This window comes from Leopardus geoffroyi, chromosome C1, assembly GCF_018350155.1.
Source record: "Leopardus geoffroyi isolate Oge1 chromosome C1, O.geoffroyi_Oge1_pat1.0, whole genome shotgun sequence".
Classification (NCBI taxonomy): Eukaryota; Metazoa; Chordata; class Mammalia; order Carnivora; family Felidae; genus Leopardus; species Leopardus geoffroyi.
The window spans coordinates 106,172,420-106,191,663 of record NC_059328.1 but is presented as its reverse complement, the minus strand read 5'-3'; the positions used below and the strand labels follow the sequence as shown (position 1 = coordinate 106,191,663).

The 19,244-nt window shown below is 41.6% G+C and overlaps 1 protein-coding gene across 5 annotated transcripts in view; it reads left to right on the top strand.

The window, feature by feature from the left end:
• Nucleotides 1-1,391: 1,391 nt before the first annotated feature.
• Nucleotides 1,392-19,244, top strand: part of POGZ (pogo transposable element derived with ZNF domain) — a 52,810-nt gene continuing 34,957 nt past the window's right edge. The window contains exon 1 of one of the 5 annotated variants that reach the window (XM_045479211.1): nt 1,392-1,733. Coding sequence is in view for 1 of the 5 variants with exons in the window: in XM_045479210.1 (XP_045335166.1) it covers nt 7,356-7,561 (206 nt within the window). In the remaining 4 variants the exon portion in view is untranslated. Of the gene's footprint in view, nt 1,734-7,302; nt 7,562-17,029; nt 17,148-19,244 lie in introns of those variants that run through there. The other 4 variants (XM_045479217.1, XM_045479213.1, XM_045479210.1 and 1 more) reach the window with 4 other exon arrangements.

Here is a 19,244-nt window from a genome sequence, read left to right as displayed (position 1 = left end):
CATTTTCAGTATGGTATGCTAATGGTTATTGGTCAACAGTACATGGTACAGTCTGCTGGACTAGACCTTATTTGGCAGAGAGCATTTGGCACTGCAGCATGGCAAAATACATTTCAACAAGAATATTTCATAGGCAAATAACATTGTAATGAATTACAATTATTGCAGGAAAGCATAAAATAGGATTTGAGCTTCGTGTAGAATTTGTCCTCTGGTGATTGATTCCATAATTCCACCATGGGGTTTTCCAGATCAGGTCTGGAAAGGCTTCAGAAGTACTTTCAGAAGGATTATTGATTTCTTTAATCCAAATAATAAAGTTCTTGCTAAAAATGACAAGTTCAAATTATTCACATGTTCTTGGTATGATATGGGATGAAGTGGCATGAAAATGGGTGGCATCGCATGCACACACATGTGTGCAATTTGGAATGCCTACTTCCATTGCCTATTTTCAGTCTGATGGAGTATACATATATTTAAAAAAATGAATAAATATGATTTTGAATCTCCCCAGTCTCTCACATAGTACTTTGATTTACATTTGGTCTGGAGCAAATATGTGTGCATTGCTTAGAGAGCAACAACATCCTCACATACCCAAAGAAAATATTAAAATATTATCTCAGTAAGTGAAAAAGGACGAAATTTCTTAGCTACCTGGAAAAGAAGTTACTTTTTGTTTGGGGAAAAATTACAGGTGGATGGTCTTGAATGGACTAATCAATTTCTTTGGGCCAATCCATCTCAGCCTTGATTGGAGCAAAAAGCACCGATATCGAATCTATGGATTTTTTTAGAATCGAGGATCTCTGCTGAGTCTTTTCACAATGACTTCAAAGCAGTTTCCATACATGAATTACTTGGATAGACAATCATGTGATATTTCTTTACAGACTCCAGAAGGGTTAGGGTAAAATTAGCTTTTAAAAGTTCTTAAGGCTACTGCCATAAGGCTCCTTGGCTGAATGTCTCTTGAGGAAGCGTGTGTGCCATTTTGCTGCCTTTGTTCCAATGACAGTTGTTGGTGCCACTGGGCCTCACCATCTGGCCTGAGGTATGAGAGTCCCCTCTAGGTTAGGTACAAGTCTTGAGTGGAAAGTGGGGAGATTCCCAAAATTTCCTTGGGAAGTCCAGGCAAATGAATTGGGAATATTTTGTCTGGAAATCCCATTTTTCTCACCAAAATTTAGATGTTGCTTCTGAAGCTAATTATTCCTTATTTCATTAAAAAATAATAATAATGATCTTATTTATTTATTTATTTGCAGGCCCAGACAAACTTGACTAGAAAAGAAGCCCGGGCAAGGGTTAGGATGAGCTCATGACGTTCCAGGCACTCCAACCAATTGAAAGGCCACGAGAGGGGGAGGGCGGAAGTGACGAGACGTATCCCTCCGCGGGGCGAGAGGGTCGGTGGGGGGAGTCGGCGTCTCTCTCCCCCGCGCCAGCTCCCGTACACGGAGCCGCATTCCTTGGCCCCCCCACCCCCCTCCCTCGGGGCCCCCCCGCCCCCCTCGGGAAAAAAATCCACCCCAAATCACTCGAACCCGAGGGAGGTTTCCTTTCACCCTCGGGGAGACGCGCTCTCCACGGTTCCCTCTCAGCCGTCTCCCCCAAGCCCCCGTCCCCTCCCCTGCTCCCACCCCCTTCTCCCGGCGCCGGGTGCAAGGTCCCTTTAAGGCGACGGCGCCTTCCTCGGGTCAGACTACCGGCGGCGACGACCACGGGAGGTGAGTGAGCGAGCGGGCGAGCCTTCTCTCTCCCCACCCCCTTCTCCCGGGGGTTCCGTTATCTTTTCGCTCGGCGAGGCGCTCCGAGGCGAGACAATGAGAGGGGGATGGGGCGGGTGCGCGAGGGGTGGGGGCGGGGGCCCGGTGGCGCGCGCCCCCGCCCCCCGCGAGTGGCGGCGCGGCCCGCGGCGGCGGCGGGCGTGGGGTGCGGCGCGCGAGCGCGAGAGTGAGTGCGTGCGCTCCGGGAACCGCGGGAATCGCGCGGCGGGCCGGGCCGGGCGGCCCCTGCCTGCTTGCCGGCCACCCCCGCCCCCCGGCGTCCGCCGCGGCGCGCGCGCGCACTCGCGCCCCACGGCCCCGCACACATCCGACGTCCACACGCACGCCTGGCGCGAGGCGTCTCGGAGGAGTGGGCGGGCGCGGGCGCGGGCGGCGGCCCGCGGGGAAGGGGGCGGGGGCGGGGGCGCGGGCGGCTGCGAGACGCCGGGGCGCGGCGGGAGGGGCGGGCGAGGGGGCGAGGCGCCGCCGAGGTGACGTCCCGGGGGGTTGGGTAGCGCTCGGTTCTCCCGCCGCGTCCCCGCCGGCGAAGGAGTGGGGCGCTCTTTTTGAGCTCGAGCTAGTAAATGAGTGATCGCTGTGCCGCTCCCTTGTGTTATGTAATCTCTGCTCGGTCCAATAGTACATCCTAGGCTTTAGTGCAGTGCAGTTAGTTTACAAAGTCTCCTCCCTCGGACCTAAAATATTTTTGCGATGGCGCCGTGATTTATAAAATGGGATGGGGCGGAATAGCTTTATTTCTGTTGTTTATATTCTGCCGCGGTGGGCGCCATGTTTATCCCAGGGACTATTTTTTTCTAGATTCTCATCACCTACTGGAAAGAGTGATGTAGTTGATCCACCTGCTTTCCCTTCTTTCTGCGAGTTACCCAGATTTCCTCCCGTCAGACGCGGGATTTCCCCAAACTGTTAATAACACTGGACGTATTTCTTCTCACTTATTTGGACACTCTCAGCTCAGAAAAAGGTGGGGCTGAGAAGAGTCTTGGAAGTCATTTAACCCAATCTCGTTTTCGAGATGGAAATTGGGAGACCGTTTTACTATCTCAGAACAACCGCCTTCTTGGTGCAGATTGTAGCCTAGCCTTCTACACTCTTGGACACTATCCACCGCAGCTCAGAACCCCACAGAAACGGAGTTTTACTTTCTAAGGATTCCCATCTAGCTAGAGAGGAAGCGGGGTGGGGGGGGGGGGGGGGTAGGGGAGGCTGCTTGTTGATAAACCGATGTCCAGACCCGTGGGTTGCTCTTGGCCCTGGGAATTGGACTCTGAATTCCAACTGGTTTGCATACTTGTTAGGGATACATAAAAAGTACCTTGGAGATTGCTGAAAGTGCTGGGGTTTTTTTTTGGGGGGGGGGCTCATCCCTAAGTTTCTTTGGGCAGGATGGGGGGGGTGCCATCTTCTCTACATTTTTAACCCACAGTCCTTTAGCTGAGGCTAATTAAGGCAACTACCACATTGAGAATTTTGGTTTAGCATAAAGCCTTTCAGGGGAGCTGAGAGGTCATAACTATTTTCAAAATAGGTGATACTAAGATGTTACTCATTTCTTTTCAGTGACATTTGCACTGATGATCCAAAAGCAAAGCTGGGTAAAACTGCTGGTGGTGCCTTAGCACAAAGCAAGGCGGTTGCATGACATTACATGTGAGAATGTCCTTGATGAAGCAGTAAAAATGATTTATGAATTGGGGCACCTGGTTGGTTCAGTCGTTAAGTGTCGGGGTCTTGATTTCTTCTCAGGTCATGATCCCACCCTTCCTGTGATGGAGCCCTGCATGGGACTCTGCCTGGACAGCAGGGATGCCGCCCTCTCTGTTTGCCCCTGTCCTGCAGGTGCTTTTAAAATAAATTTTAAAATCTCAACCCTTGAGTGGATGTCTTTTTAGTTTTTAAAGAAAAGACACTTGCGGCCTAAGGAGGTATGATCCTTCGCATAAGAAAAAGCACTTGTGAGATTGAGTTATGAGCTGCATTTTTACTTGAAAGAACGACTGACTAGTTATTTTCACACTTTAATGTTTGGTAGATTTTTTTTTTAAAGAGACTGAGCATGAGTGGGGCAGAGGGAGAAAGAATCTTAAGCAGGTTCCATGCTCAGCACAGAGCCTGATGTGGGGCCCCATCCCACGACCCTGGGATTATGACCTGAGCAGAAATCAAGAGTCCGACCAACTGAGCCACCCAGGCACCCCTGGCAGATATTTTCTGAAAATGAAGTGAGCTTGTCACTTCAAGGAAAACCGTTGACTAAGTATTTGTTACCAATGATAAAAATTTGAGCGTGAAAATAAGAATTTGTTCAAAGTTGACATCTTGCGTGTGTACCCTATCTTTCTCTGTCTCAAAATAAACTTTTAAAAAAGTTGACCTCTCAGGTTTGACAGCTTCCCAGTACTTTAAAGACTTTTCTTGTAGCATCAGTGTTAATGACTGTGATTTTTAAGTATTTTTTAAATTGTATTTATAATTCTAGTGAAATGTGTCAACATTTGGAACCTGGACATTTCAGTAAATTTGTATTTTCCAAGTGACCAATGTGTGATGTTTCAAAATATCATGGGTAAATGATCCTTTCAAAATGCAAGGTACATCAGTGGATTTTAATGTAAGAAAATACAAAAAGTGGGTTGATAGGGATTCAGATTCCAAGATGTAACTTATTTAAGAAACTACCATTTTTTGAGTTTTAGTATTGTGTCAATATACACAGCTATCTAAAAAGGTTTTCAGAAGACTTTTCTTTTTTTCTGCTGTGCGAGGCTAGATAGTCGTATACTTAACAAAAACAACATACAGCAAACGGACTGAATGCATACGCAGCTATGAGAATCCAACTGCCTTCTATTAAGCTATGCCTAAACAATTGGCAAAAATGTAAAACAATATTACTTTTCTAATTATTTGGGGGAAAAAGATAACTTCTAATTGAAAATGTTCTTTATATTAACTTTGATGGTTTGTTATTGTTGTGTTGATAAGTATTTAACTTTTTTTGTTTTAAGGCCTTACATGGTAGATATCAAAAAATAGAATCCACATAAATAAAAACTTTTTGAGGTCCTCTCAATAATTTTAAGAATGTAAAGTGGTCCTGAAACCAAAACATTTGAGAATCACTGGGTGTTGTTCTATGCTTCTGCTTCTGAGAGCATCCAAATCTGCCTCAATGTAGGAACTTCTGGAGAATTTACAGGTGTGTGTTGGAGTTAGTAATGGAAGAGGCAGTGGCTTGGGGGAGAATTTTACAGAAAAACTTTGATTCGAGTCTTGGTGTGTTATTTACTAACTTTAACCTTGGGCAAGTTACTTAATCTCTCTAAACCTCCTTTTAAACCTCATTTGTAAAATGTAGTACTTAGGACGTATAATTGTGAGAATTCATTGAGGTGATGAGTGTAAACTACAAAATAACGCCTGGTATTGTATTAAAGTATATTCCAGGTAACTTTTCAGTCTTTATTCTACATACAAGTAAAACCTTGGATTGCGAGTAACTTGTTCTGCGAGTGTTCTGCAAGACGAGCAAACATTTCCAATAAATTTTAACTTGATAAACTAGCGATGTCTTGCAATACAAGTAGTATGTGACACTGAATGTCACATGATCACAACTCAGCCAGTGGTTCTTCTTTCTCTACGGGCTTGTGGGTGATGGTCTCCCATGTCCAGATGCTCGGTCTCAGGCCGCAGCATCTGGCAGAAATCAGTGATCTTTCAGAACGTTGGAAGGTGCCCACAGCTGGCACTAGTGTATGTTTTGTCACTTCAAAGCACCTATGGACAGTCCTTTGCTTTTCCATACAAGAGTAAGCTTAGGAATGCTTTGCTTCATTCTAGGTCAGGCTGCCTGCAGATATAGACCCTTTCCTCTGCTGCCTTATTGCCAATTACATTAAATACGGTAACAAGAGTTTATTAATACTGTACTGTAGTCAACATCCGTGCAAGCGTATACAATGGCCCCCAGGCGGAAAAATGTTGAAAAGAAAGGTGGTAAGAAGAAGGAGATGATTACAGTGGAAGTTAAGAAGGAGATCATCAAGAAGTATGAACGAGGTATGCGAGTGGCTGAAATTGCAAGATTTTATAAGAAGTCTACGTCGACCATTTGTACAATATTAAAGAAGAAAGAAGAAATAAGGGGGCTAGATGCAGCAAAAGGAGTCACGAGAATATCAAAGCAACGGCCACGTGTTCTGGAAGATGTAGAGAAGTTGCTTCTGGTTTGGATAAACGAGAAGCAACTAGCAGGTGATACTGTGACTGAGAATTTTATCTGTGAGAAGGCAAAGGCCTTGTACACTGACCTTGTAAGTAAACTGCCAGGTACGTCAACAGAAAAAGAAGAAGGCTTCAAGGCAAGCAGGGGATGGTTTGATAACTTTAAGAGGAGAAGTGGCATCCGTAGTGTTGCGAAGCACGGAGAAGCTGCAAGTTTGGACGCTAAGGCAGCTGAGGCATTCGCTACTGAGTTCCAGAAGCTCATGGTTTCTGAGTGTTACCTGCCAGAACAAGTTTTTAACTGCGATGAGACGAGGCTTTTTTGGAAAAAGATGCCAAAGAGGACCTACATTACAGAAGAAGAGAATGCAATGCCTGGTCACAAGCCCATGAAAGACCATCTCACCCTCTTGTTTTGTGCTAATGCAAGCGGGGATTTTAAAGTCAAGCCCCTGCTTGTGTATCATTCTGAGAATCCACGAGCCTTCAAGAAATGCAAGGTTCAGAAGAGCCAGTTAAACGTTATGTGGCGGTCCAACAGCAAGGCTTGGGTCACTCGTATGTTGTTCATTGAGTGGATCAACGAGGTCTTTGGTCCTGCAGTGAAGAAATACCTTTTAGAAAAGAATCTGCCACTCAAAGCCTTGCTGGTCATGGATAATGCTCCTGCTCATCCTCCAGGCTTTGAGGACGACTTACTGGAGGAATTCGAGTTCATTAAGGGCAAGTTCCTTCCTCCCAACACCACTCCAATCCTCCAGCCCATGGATCAGCAGGTCATTTCAAACTTTAAAAAGCTTTACATCAAAGCACTATTTCAGCAATGCTTTGAGGTGACCGAAGGAACAAACCTTACTCTACGAGAGTTTTGGAAAAATCATTTCCACATCGTGAACTGCCTCAAGATCATTGATAAAGCCTGGGATGGGGTCACCAAGAGAACCCTCTGTTCTGCTTGGAGAAAACTGTGGCCTGATTGTGTTCTTGGACATGACCTAGAGGGGCTTGCTCATGAACAGGAGGCGCCAGTTGTCGATGAAATTGTGTCCTTGGGGAAGACCATGGGCCTAGAGGTGAACGAGGATGACATCCAGGAGCTGGTGGAGGAACATGGTCAGGAGCTGACCACTGATGAACTGATGGATCTGCATCGCGAGCAACAGCAAAAGGTTATGGAGGAGATCTCGTCTGCAGAGGAAAAAAAGGCAGAGGAATCCCTCACTTCAGATGAGATTAGGGAGATGTGTAAAATGTGGGAAACAGTGCAAAATTTTGTAGAAAAGCACCACCTGAATAAGGCTGTAGCAGTGCAAGCGATGAATCTGTTTAACGACAATGCAATGTCACATTTCCGCGAAATCCTCAAAAGGAGGCAAAAGTAAGTGTCATTGGATAGGTTCCTTGTTAAAGTTGCACGAAAAGAGAAAGATTGCATTGAGCCAATACATAGCAGTGATTCCATTAGTGATAGTGAAAGTCGTCCTACACAATAACCCTCCTCTCTCTTGTCTCCCTCACACCAGCCACGAAGGTTTTCAAAGGTAAGTGCAGGTTAATTTATTTATTTTTCTTTATATTTTGTATTTTCTTTATTATTTTATATTGCAATATTGTAATCATTTTTACATGAGTATTTTTGGGTGTGGAATGGATCATCTGAGTTTCTGTTATTTCTTATGGGGAAATTTCGCTTTGATATACGAGTGCTTTGGATTACAAGCATGTTTCCAGAACAAATTATGCTCGCAAGCCAAGGTTTTACTGTATGTCTTTCTGTTGAGGGTGGAGATTTCTTTTTTTTCATTTTATTATTTTTTTTAAGTTTGTTTATTTTTGAGAGGGGGAGGGAGAGCACAGCAGGGGAGGGGCAGAGAGAGAGAGAGGGAGACACAGAATCTGAAGCAGGCTCCAGGCTCTGAGCTGTCAGCACAGAGCCTGACGTGGGGCTCGAACTCACAACCTATGAAATCATGACCTGAGCCGAAGTTGGATGCTTAACCAACTGAGCCATCCAGCTACCCCCAATGCTTTTTTTAAAAGTTTATTTATGTATTTTGAGAGGCAGGGAATCAGTCCCCAAGCAAGCTCCAGGCTGATGGCCTGGGATCCTCAACCAACAAACCATGAGATTGTGGCCATAGCCGAAATCAAGAGTCGGACTTAACCGACTGAACCACCCAGGCACCCTGAGGGTGGTGATTTCTGATTTAAATTACAAACCCTAGAGCTGTTTGGTGCCTTTATCATATCAATGTAATAAGACTTTGATAGATTCTTGGCATTCGGGTTTGTGATAATAAAGCCATATCCACAAAAAAACATTTTTACGTATAACTCAGGAGGAGAAAAGGGAAATAGACTAACATATTACTAGTATTTAGAAGAGTTAAATGAAATCAAGGGAGTAGAAATGGAATATAGGTCACACAACTGTCAGCGAAGAAAAGCTTCTTGGGAAAGGGACCCCTGAATATTGAACCCTTTAAAAATAGAGAACTTACTGCTTACTTTAGTTGTTGTTTTAGTAAAGAGCACAGAGCTCTTATCTGGGTGCTTCTTGATAGATTTGCTGCCTGGTAAATTGAAAGTATTTTGTGTTTGGGAGCATTAGGTTATTAACACTGTTGAGGAACACATTGTGAATATTATATGTGAGGTTCTACAACTGTTAGATTCTGTAAGGGATGAAATCAGTCATGCAAAAGACAAAGCTTCTTACAGGTTTAACGGTAATTTTATAGCCATATTAAGTAGTCAGCTCTATAGGTTTTCTAGAATTAATCTAGACAAAAATTGAGATAACTTGAAAACAGATGCCAGTTTTGAGGATTATTATTTCTTACCTTAGAGTAAGAGGGTATGTTCTTAAAATTTTTGTTTTTGTAATGTTTGTTTATTTTTGAGAGAGAGCATTGTGTGTGTGTGTGTGTGTGTGTGTGTGTGTGTGTACAAGTAGAGGAGGGGGCAGAGAGAGAGGGAGACAGAATCTGAGGCAGGCTCCAGGCTCTGAGCTGTCAGCACAGAGCCCAACTGCTGGCTCAAATCACGAAGGAATCGTGAGATAATGACCTGAGCCGAAGTCCGACGCTCAAGTAACTGAGCCAGCCAGTTGTTTGTTTGTTTTTTTTTTAATGTTTATTCATTTTGTGTGTGAGAGAGAGAATGAATGGGAAGGGGGAAGGGGCAGAGAGGATCCCAAGCAGCCTCAGCTTGAGCCCAACGTTGGGCTTGATCCCACAAACCAAGCCCCAGGAACTGTGAGATCATGACCTGAGTGGAAATCAGGAGTCGGATGCTTAACCGTTTGAGCCACCCAGGCACACCTTGTCGCTTTTAAATAACAGGTTGTTTGTAAAGATTCTCTTTGTATCTTTTCAATTATGTAGACTTCTACTGATTAGCTAGGATCTGAGTATAGATTACCATATTTGCCAGTGCTTAAGGTGTAGTTCACTTCTCCCTAGAAAGGTATGTCTGGTATACCCATATTATGGGTGGAAAGATGAATGACAAAGACTTAAGACTGTGGGAATTGCTAATAGTCCTGTGTGAGCCACATTATTGAGTAAAGTCTAAGTATACAAAAATTAGGTTGTCCCTACAATTACTGCTGTAAAATACAGAGACCAAATAGGTTACTAAGATGTCAAATAATGGGTTGGCTTAATGGAAGATGGCAGAGTCTGTCTCCTCTTACAGTACCTCCTTGGTAGCCAACATAATCCACCTTAAATACATTTTTTCTAACATTAATTATGTATGTTTTAAGAAATGTGTATATGCGAATCTATGTGAAAATTGCTCCTAGAAATAAGAACAAGTTAAATAGAAAATCAACAAGGCTACCAGTTTGATTTTAGTAAATGGCAAAAGGATAGTGGCAGAATATGGTAGTGCAAAAATATCATAACCAAAATATGAATAGGTGGTTTTTACGCCCAACTTTTTTTTTTAAATTTCAACCTTATTGAAGTATAATTGCCAAAATGTAAGATATTTCAAGTGTACATATGGTGATTTCATGTACATTGTAAAAGGATTCCCTCCATCTAGTTAATGAACACATTCATCACCTCACATTTATTTTTTCTGCATGTGAGAACATTTAAGTTCTATTCAGCAAATTTCAGTGATATGGTACAGTGTTATCAAGTATAGTCATGTTTTACATTAGATTGTCAGACCTTATTCATCTGATTTCCCGCAACTTTTTTATTAAGAAAAGTTCATGCACGGGGGCGCCTGGGTGGCTCAGTTGGTTGGACATCTGACTTCGGTCCAGGTCATGATCTCATGGTTCGTGGGTTTGAGCCCCGGGTCGGGCTCTGTGCTGACAGCTCAGAGCCTGGAGCCTTCTTAAAATTCTGTGTCTCCCTCTCTCTCTGCCCCTTCCCTACTCACGCTCTCTCTCTCAAAAGTAAATAAACATTTTTTTTTTTTTTTTTTAAAGAAAACGTCATGCACGTGAAAGTGAAAGAGTACAAGGTGTGAACCTCTTACCTAGACACAATGGTGTTTTAACATACTAATGTCTATAAGAAAGCACTAAAATATGCATATGTTTGCTAAGCCACTTGAAAATCGTGACATTTCCACTAAATATTTCAGGCACTTGCTAAGAATAAATACATTCTCCTATATAACTCTAACATAACTGTTCTTTTAAAGAAAATTCAAAAAAAAAATTCCCAAGTTGGGAGGGACCTCGGAGGGACAGAGAGAGAAAGAGACAGAATCCCAAGCAGGCTCTGCAGTTCTGTCAGCGCAGATCCTAATGCAAGGCTCAAACTCACCAACCCTGAGATCATGACCTGAACCAAAATCAAGAGTCCAACGCTTAACTGCCTGAGCCGCTCAGGCACCCCTATCGTTTTTGTTAAGAGTATATTTCTCTTGATGAGTGCTGAGTAAAGTGTAGGATTGTTGAATCACTTTGTTGCAGACCTGAAACTAACATTGTATGTTAACTATACTGGAAATGAAATTTAAAAAATTTTTAAAAACTAAAAGTAATTACCAAATATTATGTAGTCTATATATTCAAATGTTTCATTTGTTCCCAAAATGTCATTTATAGCTTTTATATGAATCAAAATCCAATAAAGGTTCAAGTGTTGCATTTTCTTATGGCTCTTTAGTTTCTTTTTTATTTTTTTTATTTTAGAGAGAGAGTGTGCGTGTGTGTTCAGGTGGGGGTGGGGAGAGGAGCAGAGAGAAAGAGGGAGAGAGAAAATCTCAAGCAGGCTCCACATTTAGCATGGAGTTTGACACCAGTCTGATCCCACAACTTTGGGATCCTGACCTGAGCCAAAATCAAGAGTTGGACACTCAACCAACTGAGCTACCCAGGTGCCCCAACCCCTAGTGTCTTCTAATTTAGTTTGGGGTGTGTGTGTGTGTGTGTGTGTGTGTGTGTGTGTGTGTGTCACATTTTTAAAGAGAACATGTTGCTACTTTTATAGAATGTTCTCTATTCTGCATTTGTCTGATTATTTCTTTATAGAATGTCCCACCTGGATTTACCTCATTATTTTCTTGTGCGGCTGCTTAACTTATTCCTCTATTGCTGTGTTTCCTACAAACTGCAAGTTAAATTTAAATACTTGATTTGTTGGGGTTTTTTTGTTTTTTTAATGTTTATTTTTCATTTTCAAGTGAGTGAGCACAAATAGGGGAGAGGCAGAGAGAGAAAGGGAGACACAGAATCCAAAGCAGGCTCCAGGCTCTGAGCTGTCAGGAGAGAGCCCGATATGGGCTTGAACCTAGAAACCAACCATGAGATCATGACCTGAGCTGAAGTCAGATGCTCAACCAACTGAGCCACCCAAGCACCCCTTGATTTGATTAAGGTTAACCATAATTGTCAGTGGCTTGTTTGTTGTTTACACCAGTTGATGAGAGGCAGAGTCTGAATTATCTGCTAACATTTTTCTGTTTAAACTTAAGTACTGTCATAACTTTTGGTGTTTGAGATAATAGAGCTACCTTTGTAACTTACAGTTCAAATATAACAACAAGACTTTGAGAAAGAATGCAGAAGTAAGTTTGCTTCATGTCCTTTTGGTTCACTGCCCTCTGAGAAAATGAGTTGGAAGTTGGACAGGCAAGGAGGGTAGATATATTTAGCAGAAGCAAACCATAGTGGAATTGTAAAGGGGTCAAAACCAGAAATTTAGAAATGGAGATTAGGGGCACCTGGGTGGCTCAGTCAGTTAAGCATCCAACTCTTGATTTCGGCTCAAGTCATGATGTCACGGTTCGTGAGATGATTATAAGGTTTGTTTCACGTTATAATCATCTATCTGTGAAACTTGATTTTATCTTCATATTCATTTGACAACTTCTGTGCCATTCTTTTCTTGCCGAAGTACCTAATTTCTCCTCAAAACAGTCAATCCTCTAAAATTATGGTTACTATTAATTTTATTGGTTACTATCAGTATGTTATTGTCAATATTGACTAGTGAATAATTTTTGTGGATATAATTTCCCAAAGTCCTTTAACCTAATTTCCATGTCTTCTTCTTCTTCTTTTTTAATGTTTATTTATTTATTTTGAGAGAGAAAGAGTGCGGGTTGGGGAGGGGGCAGAGGGAGAGATAGAGAATCTTAAGCAGGTTCCATGCTCAGTGTGGAGCTGGATGCAGGTTTGATCCTGTGACCCTGAGATCATGACCTGAGCCGAAATCAAGAGTCAGATGCTCCGACTGAGTCACTCATGCACCCAAGAAATGATAGTTCTTTATGCATAGAATGTGGGATGATAGCTTTAAAAAAATTTCCCCTTCAAGGCCACCTGGGTGACTCAGTCGGTTAAGTGTCCAACTTCAGCTCAGATCATGATCTCGTGGTTTGTGAGTTTGAGCCCCACATCGGGCTCTCCACTCTCAGCACAGAGCTAGCTTCAGATCCTGTCTCTCGTTCTTTCTGCCCCTCCCCTGTTTGTGCGTGCGCGTGCTCTCTCTCTCTCTTTCAAAAATAAAATTAAACATTGAAAAAAAATGTCCATTTCAGAGCATGGATTCCATTTGATCAGAGTTTCTTAATCTTGGCACTATTGATGTTTTAGAGCAGGTAAGTCCCTAGCTGACCTGTGTATTATAGGATGTTTAGTAGCATCCCTGGCCACTGCCCACTAGATGGATGCCAGTAACAGCCCTCCCCAGCCCTACCTATAGTTATGTCTACCAGAAATTTCTGTAGACATTGCCAAATGTCTTCTGGAGGGCAAGTAGTCCCCATTTTTGAGTATCATTGAGTTGGATAAAATCCACTGGCATGTGTGAAGAAGATTCCTTAATCATGTCCTTTATGATTTGGTTTCCCTTTAACAGCTGTCAAACCCAAGTTTCTTCCTCAGGTAGGCTCCACTGTGTGCCTGGTATATGCTGGAGAACAGTGGGACATGATGAAATTTTTTATCTCTCTTGGGAATTTTATTGAAGGGAGAAATAAGGTCTTTGTTTATAAGTCAAGTTGTAGGCCTTTTGCTTTATCTAAACCTCCCACCCCCTTCCACCTTGGAAAGGAACCTTACTAGCTATTTGAGCTTATATGCTGTGGATAAAGTTTTTGTTAGGAATAGTTAAGAAATTTGTTTGATATCTTTGAGATGATCTGTCGTTGTTTTGGCATTCAAGAAAAGACTGTCTTTAGGGGCACCTTGGTGGCTCAGTCAGTTAAGTGTCTGACTCTTGATTTTTGGCTCAGGTCATAATCTCATGGGTTCATGAGATTGAGCCCGTGCCTGGCTCTGTGCTGACTGCACAGAGCCTGCTTGGGATTCTCTGTCTCTTTCTCTATCCCTTCCCCACTTTGGATACCTGCTCTCTCTCAAAATAAATAAACATTAAAAAAAAGACTGTCTTTCAAAAAATAGTTGCTTGCAAAAGGACTTGATTAAACTAAATGTATCCTTTTTGATTGTCCTTAAAAATTTTTAAGTACAGTTGACCCTTGAAAGGTGTGGGGGTTATGGATATTAACAGCCCGATAACCTCCCCAGTGAAAAATCTACGTATAACTTTTGACTTCCCAAGAACTTAACTGCTAATAGCAAGAACTGTGAGAGATCATTTTTTACTGTGATAACACAATTTACTGGAGAGATCAGCTGCTCAAGTGATGTTTTAAGGGGACATTGGGATACCACAATGCTTGAGCTCACTGCAGTTAGTAATAGGTGGCTACAAAATTATTACAGTAGTACAATATATACTACAGTTAATTTAATGCAGTTATTTAATACTGCATGTTTGTTTACATTTCTCTATTGCAAATGCCACCATGTACAGTCTGTAGGTGTGTAAATTTTGATGAATTTTGACTTTTTTAATTTGTGTATATTTTATGGTAGTAAATGATAAATGAGTATCTAAATATATTTTATGAATTCAAGACATAGCTACCTTTTTCTTATTTTGTTTTTTGACATTTCTAGGCTACACAGTTCATCTGTGAGGTTTTTCAAATTGTCACAAATCTCCAAACTTTTCCGGTACGTTTATTGAAAAAAAAAAAAATCTATACGTAGGCTTGCCCAGCTCAAACCCATATTGTTCAAGGGTCAACTGTACATGTAAATTCTGCCCTTCAGGAAAATGACCCAGCCTTCTTGTTAGGGGAAGGGAAGGGGTTGGGGATAGGGGAAGAGTGGAAGTAATGAGATTAATGAGAATTTTTTGCTCAGTAAATATGTTACAAGACTGAGAAATCTCAAAGAATTTAAGGAGAAAATAGAATTTTTTTAGTTTCTAAAACATGTTCTTTGTGGATGTGGAACATTCTGCCAAATGCCATGGGAGTGAAATTGAAGATAGCTGACTAATAATCGGTGGTTGATATGAAGATTATTTTATCTTTTAAAATGTTTATTCATTCTGAGAGAGAGAGAGAGAGAGAGAGAGTGTGTACACATAGGGGAGGGCATAGAGAGAGGGAGAGAGAGAATCCCAGTCAGGCTCCACACTTACTGCGGATCCTGGGGCTTGATCCCACTAACTGTGAGACCATGACCTTAGCCAAAATTAAGAGTCAAATGCTCAACCAGTTGAGGCACCAAGATGCCCCTGGAGATAATTTTATATTAAAAAAATTTTTTTTGTAGTTTATTTTTTGAGGGGGAGAGAGCAAGCAAACAGGAGAGGGGCAGAGAGGCGGGGGGGGGGGGGGATCCCAAGCAGCCTCCACCTGTCCACGCAGAGCCAGATGTGGGGATTGAACTCATGAACTGTGATATCATGACCTGAGCCAAAATCTGGAGTCACACTTAATTGACTAAACCACCCAGGTGCCCCTAATTTTATATTAAAAGTGAGCAGAGGGACGTCTCGCTGGCTCAGTTGGAATAGCATGCAGATCTTGATCTTGGGGTTGTGAGTTTGAGCCCCACATCAGGCTATCTGCTGTCAGCACAGATCCTGCTTTGGATCCTCTGCCCCCCTTCTCTCTGCCCCTCCCCCACTCGTTCTCTCTCTCTCTCTCTCTCTCTCTCTCTCTCTAAATAAATAAATAAATAAATAAATAAACTTTTAAAAATCTTTTAAAAAATAAAATGAGCAGAAAGGTCCCGAGCATCTAGACTGTGGTCTTGGAACATCATTTCCCACCAATAGGAATCAGAGCTCCTTAAAGAAATGGCATATTCTAGGTCTGGGGAAGGAAATAATGTGAACTGATCCTGGAGCTATTAGATTGCCAGGATTTTAGTAGACACTTTACTAAGGTGTCAGAAGGACTGGGAAGCCAGCTGAAGTTTGACTGGCCAAAATAGGACACTTTTGAGTATCAATAAAGATAACTGCAGTGGACCAAAACACGTAAATTATGTTTAAAATATGATACCATAATGATAGTTTAAGAGCAAGCTTATTCACTTTGGTGAAATACTATTGCATCATTATTTTGAAAACTGGTAAATAAAGGGAAAAAAAGCAAGATAGAAGGAATCAAGATTTTACTATGTGAACTGCACCATGGGTAACCAAATAATATAAATGTTTTGGCTTTTTTGGGTTTTTTGTTTTGTTTTTTAAAGTTTATTTTGAGAGCACAAGCACAAGTTGGGGAGGGACAGAGAGAGAGGGGGCAGAGGATCCAAAGTGGGCTCTGCACAGTCAACTGGAACTCACAAAACCCTGAGATCATGACCTGAGCTAAAATCAAGAGTTGAATGCTCAACCAACTCAGCCACCCAGGTGCCCCTACTTGTTGTTTTTTTAAATAAAAGTGTTCTAGTTAATAAATGAAGGAAGGACAGATTTAGAATGATTAGATCCAGCATCGAGCATGCCCCCAGATGGAAGAAAACTCTACCCTTAAGAGTAGTCTTCGGGGGGGAGGGAGAGTTCATCCTGTATATAATCATGCCACTAGATCCAACTGTCAATTTCAGGATATCCAGGGGGACAGAGGCATATAGTAAACGCTATGGATATGTGATCAACAATATCCAGGTTGTAGAATCTACAAGAGATGAACTGGTTCTTCAACAAATAAATGTCAAGGGAGGGAAAAAAATGATTTATAAATTAAAAGACTTAAACTTATCAAATCATAATATATGGACCTTATTTGGATCCTAATTCAGACAAACTTTAAAAAAGTATGGTACAGAGAAAGACAGATACCTTATGGTTTCACTCTTATGTGGATCTTGAGAAACTTAACAGAAACCCATGGGGGAGGGGAAGGAAGAAAAAAAAAAAAAAGAGGTTAGAGTGGGAGAGAGCCAAAGCATAAGAGACTGTTAAAAACTGAGAACAAACTGAGGGTTGATGGGGGGTGGGAGGGAGGGGAGGGTGGTTGATGGGTATTGAGGAGGGCACCTTTTGGGATGAGCACTGGATGTTGTATGGAAACCAATTTGACAATAAATTTCATATATTGAAAAAAAAAAGTATGGTATTTGAGAGAAATTGAAATTTGAATGTTGACTAAATGATATTAAGGGACTACCAATTTTTAGGCATGCAATGGTACTATTTTTTTTCTTTTGTTATATCTTTCAGGTCCTTATCTTTTAGAGGTCCATGCCAAAATATTTATGAATAATGTAGAGATTAGCTTCAATATAAGATGAAGAAGGGAAGCATAGATAAAACAATTTTGGGTTGATAATTTTTGAAGGTGGGTGATAGATACATCTCTACTTTTGTATTTAATTAGAATTTATATCACATTTAAAAAAATAGAAGAAAAGAATCACAACAGTCTTGATTCAGAGACTCACAGTTATAATATGATGAAAGTTTGCCCCTTCACTTGGTTTTGGTATGATTCTCAAATTTTCTGTCCATCTCACATTTTCCTCTTGATGTGGCACTGTGTTCCCTATGTGCTGGCCTTTTCTGAAATTCACATTTTTGCCTGGCAGTTTTTCAGAAGAAATTAAAATGCCCCTAACTCGGGTAAGGATTGAATCTCAACATGTTTGTTTGTTAATGTGAGAAGTATCCAAGTCAGAAATACACTTAAAGCAAAGTAATAGAGAAGAGACAGAAAAAAAAAAAAAAAATCCAGGTGTTTTTGTTTTTGTTTTCCTTATGAGAAGTTAAATTAAAAGATTTGGTGTGGAAATAGGTTAACGTGAGTAGAATGATAGTTTGGGAAGATGTATACATTGCAGTACTGGGCATTTAGTAATTCCTGTCTTCTTTAATCAAAAATAGTTGAAAGGTAACTATGTGCTACCTGCCATGGGTCACTGAGCACCACAGAGTTACCGTGTTTTCTCATGATCATCTTGATAGAGATATTAAGTATGGCATTTCTTCATATTAATGAAGATTTCTTTTTGATAACTGGAAAACTACAAGAAGGGTGCTAAATTTGCATGTTTCAAGTTTGTGAAGTATTTAGGTTGATATCTCTATTGTGGTAGGGCCTGTCTTTTCCACAGTTTTTTGACCCTGAACTATAGATGGTAAAATGAAGGATCACGCTCAGAGACAACAGTCTAGGTCAGAATTGAGGACTGTTTGAAAAACTTGGTTTCACTGTCTTTCAGAGATGTTTGGATGGATGTGAAATATGCTCAGTCAGCAGATTGGTTATTTATTTTTTTCTGGGTTGACAAGCCTTATTGGTTAATTTGTCTTGTTTGCTGTAAAGAACTTGAAAAATATTTTGAGTTGAATTTTCTGCTCATTTTGAATCTTAATTTACATTGGATGCCTTGGCAGAACATATAAATGGGGAGTTCTTCTGTCTTGATAAAAAGTAGTTAGGCCACAAACATCTTTCTTAGCCATTTTTTTTTTTTTTTTCAAATCTACCGTTCCCACTCTTTCTGTTTATTAGAGTATCTTTTTCATGGGAGGACTAGCATTGTTTAACTTTGATCAGATGGAAGAAACTTTCTTTTTTATTTTAGAGAGAGGGCACACCCATGGAGGAGGGGCAGAGACGGGGAGAGAGAATCTCAAGTGGACTCTCTGCTCAGCGCAGAGTCCCACACGGGGCTCAATCCCACGACCCTGCATGACCTGACCTGAAATCAAGAGTCAGATGCTCAACTGACTGAGCCACCCTGGCTCCCCGGAAGAAACTTTGAATATTATTCTTAAGGTTCATTGCTGGATTGCCTGGGTGGCTCAGGTGGTTGTAAGCATCTGACTTTGCCTCAGATCATGATCTCACAGTTTGTGATTTCGAGCCCTCCCACCGCCCCCCCACCCCCGCCCCACCCCCCCGCATCGGGCTCTGTACTGACAGTTCAGAGCCTGGAGCCTGCTTCAGATTCTGGGTCTCCCTCTCCCTGCCCCTCCCCTGCTTGTGTGCTCACGGGCTCTCGCTCTCTCTCTCTCTCTCAAAAATAAGTAAACATTAAAAAATATTTTTAAAAAATTTATTGCTTCATAAAATGAAACATGCACTCAGTCCCTTAAAATATTAGAAGTAGTTTAGGTAAAGACCAGCCTTTTGGATATGCTATTAAAATATACATAGGCATGACACTGAAAACCACAATTTGCATTCAGCTACCTCTATTTACTCTGAAGGAAAGTTTTCTTCTGATGCTCAGCATATGTATGGGGAGTTTGCTTGCAGCTGGTCAGAGTTGAAAGAAAGTGCTTGAGAATCATCCCCAGAACTTATCATCCACAGTTTATATTCATTCTGCCAGGTGTTTGATATCCATGCATTAATTGTTGGTTATGGGCTCTAAGAAAGTTACATAGTAGAGAACTGGTATAAGATTAAATAGTTTAAAAAGTTGCTTAG